Source organism: Malus domestica, chromosome 06, assembly GCF_042453785.1.
Source record: "Malus domestica chromosome 06, GDT2T_hap1".
Classification (NCBI taxonomy): Eukaryota; Viridiplantae; Streptophyta; class Magnoliopsida; order Rosales; family Rosaceae; genus Malus; species Malus domestica.
Window position 1 is genome coordinate 19,274,539 of NC_091666.1, and position 9,631 is coordinate 19,284,169.

The 9,631-nt window shown below is 41.3% G+C and overlaps 1 protein-coding gene across 1 annotated transcript; it reads right to left on the bottom strand.

Moving 5' to 3' along the window:
* Positions 1-8,517: 8,517 nt before the first annotated feature.
* LOC139196854 (uncharacterized) lies at positions 8,518-9,354 on the bottom strand. Its single transcript, XM_070823199.1, has one exon. It carries the CDS (start codon positions 9,352-9,354, stop codon positions 8,518-8,520), a length of 837 nt encoding a protein of 278 aa, XP_070679300.1.
* Between the last annotated feature and the right edge of the window lie 277 nt (positions 9,355-9,631).

Below are 9,631 nucleotides of genomic sequence, written 5' to 3' on the forward strand. Positions count from 1 at the left end.
GTGTGCTACACCTTTAGGCAAGAAGAAATACACCATTGCATGATATTCATCACTCACTATACATCAGTCCATAATGATCCCAGTATATAAATCTCTTTGGATTTTTTTTTTAAAACTTAAGACTGGATCTAACAGTTTGGTGTAAGATTCAAGTAATCAAATGAGAACATTACTCAAAATCATCATTATTAACAACAAAATGATATAATAGCCTTGAGCAAATATAAGGCATCATACTTCATGACTCAGTGTGAATTAAATTATGAACCATTATGCTACTCTATGAAAGTAATCATGAATATTGAAAGAGCAAAAAACAACACAAAGATAATGCAGTTTATAAAATGATGCAGCAATAAACAATATATATGTCATGCGCATGATATATTGAAATTAGCCATAGCAGCGAAAGAATGTAATCATAAGGCATGTATTATCACGCAAGAGTTTGAATATAGTGGCTTTTATACCACAATCAAACCTTACATACTAAACTGGAGACAGAAACCCTAATCTGTGCATGGGTAATAAATATACAGGCACTAACCCTAATGACAGTAATGCTTGATAGTTAAACTAACTAGCATTCGATGCCATAGAGACCATTGGAGCAATATAATCTTCTTCTCTCTTGTGTAATCAATAGTATTACCAAACTCTCAATGGGATGAGTACATGTCAAAATCTGAAGTGGTAATGTTTTTCACACCAAGAGAATGGACCATATCACTATATCCATATATATATATATATATATATATATATATATATATATACTTGTAGTAGTTCCTTATGTCACGGGATGACTCTTTAAGCCTTCCGCCCGTGCGGCACTTAGACTTGAATACCTCGATGAACAAGCTAAGTAAGCCTTCGAAGCCTCGCTTCCCCGGATCGAATCACAAAGAAAGCTAAGATAGCTTGGAGAATGCTAAGATCACTTAGAAGATGGGAGAAATGAAGCTTTGTATTGAAAGTTAAGAGAACTTTACAATTGCTTACAATTCTTTGATGGTTTGGCCAAATGGCCTTGCCTCCTATTTATAGGCCTAAGTCACCTCCTCAATGGAGGGTTCTAGAATCTTCTACTTACATCCAAAAATATCTAGCATTGTTCTAGATACAACTTGCCTAATCTAGATTATTCTAGGTGAGGTTTAAATATGTACACTTGTGTGGAATGTTCCGGAATGCCCTAAGATTATCTTGAATGCTCCGCCACGTTCTTGATTTCTCCGGGACGTTCCAGAAGCTTCCATGAAGACATGGCTTCATGGGCTTAGATATATGATGTCTTGGGCATTTTCTTTGTTTTTAACACATGGCCCGTGACATCCTCCCCCACTTAAGCCGTCGACGTCCTCGTCGACTCTTGCCTCTCGAATGTCTGAATCAAGTCCTTATATTGCCATAAGGACGTCTCCTTCTCCCATGTTGCTTCGGAGTATGGTAGCCCCTTCCATTTGACAAAGTACTCCACATGCTTTGGTTGTCTTGGTCGCACCACGACACGCTTGGCTTCAATGCTCTCCACTTCTTTGTCAAATGCCTCCGTCATCAAAGGGGGTGCTCGATGAGACTCACCTCGGCTTGGCTCCTCATTGTCTGCATGATAAGGCTTCAAGTTGCTCACATGGAACACCGGGTGAAACTTGAGGCGGGGTGGGAGTTCCACAACATACGCGGCTTTGCCAACCTTCTTGATGATAGGGAATGGTCCCTCATATTTCCGCAACAAGCTCTTGTGCAAGCCACGAGTACTCTTGTGCTGAGACGCATTGAGCTTCACAAAGACTTGGTCACCGGTTTGGAACTCCACATTCCTTCGCTTGCGATCCGCCCATTTCTTCATCTTCTTTGAAGCCTTCTCCAAATGAGCTCGAGCAAGTTCGTGGGCTAATTGCCACTCCTTAGCGGTCTTGAAAGCGGCTGGACTATTCCCCGTGTAGCCAGTCACGACCGTGTTCGGGGTCAAGGGTTGTTGCCTTATAGCCAACTCGGGTGGCGACATCCTATAAGGTGATTTGGATGGAGGCTTAGCACCAGGCTCCAACTCAATCGCATGGTCGACCTCTCTCCTTGGTGGCAACTTCTTTGGCAGTTCCTTAGGCATCACGTCCGCAAACTCCGCAAGGACGTCTTCCACTTGTTTCGGCAAAGGCCCGTGCTTCTCCTCCCCTTCATTCAACATTAGGGTTGCAAGAAATGTGGCCTCGCCTTTCTTCCAAGACTTGGCAAATTGAATTGCCGACAAGTGCTGGGTACACTTCTTGGCTTGCCTTTCCACTGGCACCAGGCAAGGTTGTCTTCCGTCGGCCAGGATACAGAAAATATTGTAGAAGGGAATGGGAAAGGCTCGTACCTTGTCCATGAACTCTAACCCAATGACTACGCCATAGTCGTCCATCTTGACTACGGTGAAGTCGATCTTTCCCTTCCATGTGCCAATGTCTACTTGTACATTGCGCGCAACTCCAACAATGGGGGTGGCTGCGGAATTTACCGTCTTCACGCTACCAGGCTCCTTTGTGACTCGGAGGCCAAGCCTTGTGGCTTCCTCCGACGTCATGAAGTTGTGTGTTGCTCCCGTGTCCACCAACACACGCGTCGTCTTGTCACCAGTCTTGACGTCGACGAACAATGATCTTCCCCCAACTTGAGCCTTAGGTTGTGGAAGGGTTGTCTGGATAGCATTCAGTAGACGGATGCATCCCATCGTTGCATCGTTACTCTCTTTGGCCTTGTCCTCCTTGAAAGCCATGGCCTTAAGGGCCTTCTTTTGTGGGCAATCTCGCATCATGTGAGGGCCGTCGCATAGGTAACAAGTGGGTTGCCAAGACTTACCTTTGCCTTTGTCATGCTTATCGGCTTTCTTCTCCTTCGGTTTGCTTGTCTCGGCCTTGTCCTTCGACTTATGTTCTCCCCCACTTCTCTCATGGTTACCCTTCTTCCCCGTGGACTTGGAATCACCTTGGTGGCTTGATTTAAACTCAATCAAGGATTCGGCAGCGGCAATGGCATCAGACAATGTTTGCACATGTCTCCTTTGTAGTTCGAGTTTTGCCCAATTTTGCAATCCACTCATGAAGTACATGAGCTTGTCTTCCTCTAACATGTTGGGCACCTCGAATAACAAGCTCACGAAGGCGTTGACATAGTCTTTGACGCTCCCTGTTTGCTTGAGCCACCTTAGTTTCTCCTTGGCTTCGTACTTGGCATTTTGGGGATAGAAGTGCAGCATAAGATCTTTCTTAAACTCATCCCAAGTGGTGAGAGAGAACGTACCTTGCTCAATCTCCATGCTCCGACGACGCCACCACATAAGGGCATTGTCAGCTAAGAACATGGTTGCCGTTGAGATTTTGGACTCATCATCTTCAAGCTTCAGGTACTTGAAGTATCGCTCCACGTTCCACACGAATGTGTCGAGCTCCTTTGCTTCCCTCTTCCCATTATAGGATTTGGGTTTAAAGGAGTCGATTACCTTGGAGTCCAACGACTTGATTTCCCTCAACCCTTGCACGAATTGCTTCACGACTGCTTCTTTACAAAACGCCACATCTCCCTTGAGTTCCCTTGTGTCCTTTATCTCTTCTTGAAGCGCCACAAACCTTGCCTCTATGTTGTCAAGGTGAACCTGGACTTCCCTCCGCATCTTGTCTGCCATGGTGTTGAGAGCGCTAAGGAGCTCATCTCGTAGCCCTTCCACCAAGCCACGCAGTTCATCCTTACCATTGTCCACCATGGTTTGGATTTCCTCCTTGTCGACAACATCCTCATCAAGTCGAGTATCGAACTCGAGTATGGTTCGTTCCACCTTCTCGAGTCGCTCCTCCATGGTCTCCATCGATGCTTGCAAGTCCTTTAACTTTGGCTTGCTCTTGGCAACGTCTTGGACCTCGGCAGTACGCTCCCTTAGATCGGAGACTCCGGACACCATCTCTCCACTTGCCATATCCTACTTTCCTTCAAGTGATTCACGAGCTTGGCTCTGATACCAGCTGTCACGGGATGACTCTTTAAGCCTTCCGCCCGTGCGGCACTTAGACTTGAATACCTCGATGAACAAGCTAAGTAAGCCTTCGAAGCCTCGCTTCCCCGGATCGAATCACAAAGAAAGCTAAGATAGCTTGGAGAATGCTAAGATCACTTAGAAGATGGGAGAAATGAAGCTTTGTATTGAAAGTTAAGAGAACTTTACAATTGCTTACAATTCTTTGATGGTTTGGCCAAATGGCCTTGCCTCCTATTTATAGGCCTAAGTCACCTCCTCAATGGAGGGTTCTAGAATCCTCTACTTACATCCAAAAATATCTAGCATTGTTCTAGATACAACTTGCCTAATCTAGATTATTCTAGGTGAGGCTTAAATATGTACACTTGTGTGGAATGTTCCGGAATGCCCTAAGATTATCTTGAATGCTCCGCCACGTTCTTGATTTCTCCGGGACGTTCCAGAAGCTTCCATGAAGACATGGCTTCATGGGCTTAGATATATGATGTCTTGGGCATTTTCTTTGTTTTTAACACATGGCCCGTGACACTTAGTCCCATCAAGAAAGGAGTTACCAACAGTTACAACTTCAATTTAATTGTCCAATTCAAATTAGTTTGAATCTCATTAGGTTTCCCTCCAACATTTTATGTCTGAAAACTACATTAGTGCATCGGTTAAGCTATACTCGACAGATAACTTACTTAGCTTATAACATTACACTTGTTATATGTTTGATGAAACTCACATCAAGTTTCTTACATTGCCACCAAGGAAGATGGCTCCATTAATAGTCTCCATTCCAGTTTGGCAAGCAAACCAAAGTTAAAGGCATAGAGATAGAGAAATCCAAGGTCTCATTCCGGTTTGGGAAGACAGTTTTCTCAGAAATTGAAATATCCTCCATTATTATTTTTTTACAAGAGTGAAGTCATCTCTTATAGAAGGCCAACAACTAGTCCTAACAAGTGGACAAGCCAAATGATGATTACATGAGGAAAACACCGAAGAGGAAAATAAGGAGAAAAGAAAAGCAAAGCAAAGTAATGATGGCTAGCTATAAAGCAAAGTAATGATAGCTAGCTATAAAGTAAAGTAATGATGGCTAGCTAGAGGAATAATTATAAGTCTATTGTCTATACCAATAATGTCTAGCAGCTATTGTTGACACTCCCCCCTCAAGTTGGTACGTAAATGTCATGAATGCCCAACTTGCTTAGTGAGTTGTGAAATACTAAACTTGTGACTGCTTTGGTGAGCATGTATGCTAATTGATCTTCAGATTTAACGAATGGAACTTCAATAAGTCTTGCCTTAATTTTTTCTTTAATAAAAAGTCTATCCACCTCCACTTGTTTGGTTCAATCATGTTGAACCGGATTGTGAGCAATGTCAATTGCAGCCTTGTTGTCACAATGTAGAGGTATAGCATGCTTGGGCCTAAATCCCAAATCTCTCAGTAAATTCTTCACCCAAAGCAGTTCACATACTCCATGTGCCATGCTCCGATATTCTACTTCAGCACTTGATCTAGCAACAACCTTTTGTTTCTTACTACGCTAAGAGACTAGATTTCTTCCAACAATAACAAAGTATCCTGATGTTGATTGTCTGTTAGTTACATCACCAGCCCAATCAGCATTAGTGTAGCCTTTAACGTCTAGATGATCATGTTTTGAAAACATTAATCCTTTTCCCAAGAGCTGACTTTAAATACCTCAAGATACGGTTTACAACATCCATGTGTGTTTCACTTGGTGCATGCATAAATTGGTTTACCATACTGACTGCATATGCTATATCTGGTCTAATATGTGCAAGATATATTAGCTTACCAATAATTCGTTGATATTTCTCTTTGTTGGTAGGTATCTAATCAGGATATTCACCAAGTTTGTGATTCAGCTCAATTGGGGTATCTGCTGGTTTGCATGCTAGCATCCCAGTTTCCGTCAAAATATCAAGAACATATTTTCGTTGTGATAGAAATATTCCTTGTTGTGAGCGGGCCACCTCAATGCCTAAGAAATACTTTAAAGCACCGAGATCTTTCATTTCAAATTCACTTGCTAGATACTTTTGCAGTGCTGCCTTCTCTTCTGGATCATTTCCTGTAACCACCATGTCATCCACATATACAATAAGAGCAGTGATTTTACCTTTCTTATGCTTTGAGAAAAGAGTATGATCTGAGTTGCTTTGTTTGTATCCGAAAAATTTCATCGATTTGGTAAATCTCCCAAACCAAGCTCTTGGTGATTGCTTTAAACCATACAACGACTTTTTTAGTTTACAAACGTTGTTGGTCTGATTGGGATATAAACTTCTTCTTCTAAATCTCTATGCAGGAAAGCATTTTTGACATCGAATTGTTGCAAAGACCAATCAAGGTTTGTTGCTAGGGATAAGAGTACACGAATAGTGCTTATCTTAGCTAGAGGGGCAAAAGTCTCTCCGTAGTCAATGCCATATGTCTGTAGCCTTTTGCCACTAATCTTGCTTTGTATCGCTCAATAGTGTCATCTGCATTGAATTTTATTGTGTATATCCACCTACAACCAACTGATTTCTTCCCCTTGGGTAGGTTAGTTAACTCCCATGTGGAATTTTTCTAGAGTGCCTCTATTTCTTCATTCATTGCATGAGTCCACTTAGGATCTTTCATAGCATCCTCTACACTACAAGGAATAGATACAGTGGATAATTGATTTACAAATGCCTCACATGATGTAGATAGCTTATGGAGGGACACATGGTTAGCAATTGCGTATTTAACCTTGGCCTAGGATCAGGATTATATAACTGTTTAGGAATCCCTCGAGATTTTCGAGGGGGAAGTTGATAATTAGTGGACTCAATTTGACTTGACTTAGGTACGATCTCAATAGAATTAGATTGATTAGTTACCTGTTGATTGTGTTCAGGGGTTGATTAATCATGTGGTACTGTTGAAGAAGGCAATCCCAAGCCATTTGGACTTAACGTTGCTGGATGTACTTCTGTGTCTAATGTTGGAGTCGATGATTCTGTTTCTGCATGTATTGTTTAATTACAATCATCTGCCGACTTATCAACATTTATCTCAGTTTCCGAAATTTCTGCAACAATTTTAATGTTGCTAATGTCTTGGGTATCCTCTTCAAACATACTATTCTCCTTCTGAAGGGGATACTCAATGTCTCCATTTGAAAAATATGTTTCTCCTTCTTGAAACTAGACATCTGCAGTGATGTATAGAGTTTAGGTAGGAGGATGAAAACATTTGTATCCTTTTTTTATATCAGAATAACCCAAGAATACACACCAGAAGGCACATGGATCAAACTTCCCCCGTTGATGTGGATAAACCTGTACATAAGCCACACAACCAAAGACACATGGTTCTAAGTTTGGGATAGATGGAATGGTGAGAAGGTGGTTAAGTGTTTAGAATGGTGTTTGTTATTGGAGAGTACTAGATGGTGTTCGATTTATGAGATGTGTTGCAGAACACAGTACCTCCCCCTAAAACTTATTATGCATGTTGGCACCATATAAATACGCACGAACCACTTCTAAGAGATGTCGATTCTTCCTCTCTGCTACACCGTTTTGTTGAGGTGTATAGGCACATGTGGTTTGATGAACAATACCATGCTCTTGCAAATAGTTATGCAGAGCATGATTGACATATTCTCCTCCATTATCAGACCTGAGTGTCTGAATTTTCTTGTCAAACTGAGTTGCAATATATTGATGAAAAATATTGAACTTGGTAGGAACTTCACTCTTATGCTTCATTGGAAACACCCAGGTCATTCTAGTACAGTCATCTATAAATGTCACAAACCATCTAAATCCAGAAGTGGTAAGAATTCTGGCAGGACCCCAAACGTCAGAATGAACGACCATGAATGGCACAGAACTTTTATTTAATCTTAATGGGTAGGAAACACGATGACTTTTGGCTAAAATACAAATTTCACAATGGAAATCAGATTCTTTGAATTGGGGAAAAAGTTCATGGAATAAAAGTTTAAGATAACCAAATGAGGGATGTCCTAATCGCATGTGCCATAACCAAATCTTCTTCATTCGGGTTGATTCGTCTCTGCTTACATGATGCACTTGACTCAATCTATTGCTGCATTCTTCCGTTAAGTCCAAATAATATAGTTTGCCCCTTCTAGTACCACAACCAATCACAGCCCTGGTGAGCAGATCCTGGAAAAGACAATATAGTGGCCAAAAGGAAACAGAATAATTAAGGGAGTCAATAATTTGAGAAACAGATAAAAGATCGTAATCTAGGGATGGTACAACTAGGACATGATCAAGATTGAGTGAGAAAGTTAGTGAAAGAGAGCCTTATCCAGTAACTGGAGAGATTGAACCATTAGCACTGGTAATGAATGTCTGGTTGGCTATTTTTAGTGAGTGAAGAATGTTAGCATCATATGTCATGTGATCTGTGGCACCTGTATCAATAATCCACAATCTATTACAAGTATTAGTGGATGTAGAATTAGATATACCTGAGGTGTTCAAGGCTTTTGGGACATGGTCAGATGAGCTAACATCTTGAGAAGACTCAGAGGTGGTGAATGATGCTCTGCTGGATTCCTTCTTTCATCCTCTGTTAACCCATCCTTCTGGATAGCCAATAATCTCATAACAGCTTGAATAGTATGATTTTTCAATCCACATTTGGTGCACTGCATAGGTGGTCGATTACGAAATCGATCAGCTGTTGAGGAGTTTATGTTTTGAAGTCGAGGTCCTTGTGGAAATCGAGAATTTGTGGTAAAGAGCACAGTAGCTTCAGGCATGGTGGCACTTTCTGACATGGTTCCTTGTCGATTGCTTTCACGTTTAACATGAGAGTATGCTCTTTCAAGACCAGGTTTGGGCTCCATCCTCAAAATCTCACGACGAATTTGATCAAACTTGTTGTCTAATCCTGCAGGAAAAATATAGACTCGAAGTCGCTCAATTTCTTGCTGCCTTGATGATATATCATCTGGGTCCTTCATGTTAATAGGACTAAGTTGATCAAGTTCTTGAAAAATCTCAGTGAGATTGCTGTAATAGTTAGCAATAGGAGCTTCATTTTGCTTCATGGTAAATGACCTTTTATGAAGATCATAAATTTTGGCTTCATCAAAGCCATCTGAGTAAGTCTTTTTTATGGCATCCCATACCTGCATAGCTGTGTCGTAACGGATGAACCGCTTCATTTGATTGGGTGTCATAGCATCAAATAACCAACTTTTGACTTGGCAATTTTCAGCTCGCCACTTGTTATACAGTGGGTCTGTGATTGCAGGCTGCTTGGTATCACCGGAAAGATGCCCATGTTTTTCTCGACTAGCAATTTTCATCTCTATGACTTGATGCCATAGAGAATAGTTCTTCTCATCAAGTTTAATTCCTGCAGAGAAATTGGAATTATCATTTTGAATGGTGACCACTTGTGTGGTGGAGTTTGATTCACCTGGTGTGAATGACTAAATTGGTGGGTCTGCTACTTCATCATCACTAGCCATTGTATAGGCTTAAGATCAATGAAGTTGAAATAAAAATAAAACTGATATGATGAATGAGATATGATATGGCGGAAGCTTTTTTCTGTTTTTGAGGTTCAAGAGTCAGTCATGA

Bases quoted from the DNA above. Each gene is read 5' to 3' on its own strand.
- LOC139196854 (XM_070823199.1), bottom strand. From the start codon at position 9,354: ATGAAAATTGCTAGTCGAGAAAAACATGGGCATCTTTCCGGTGATACC.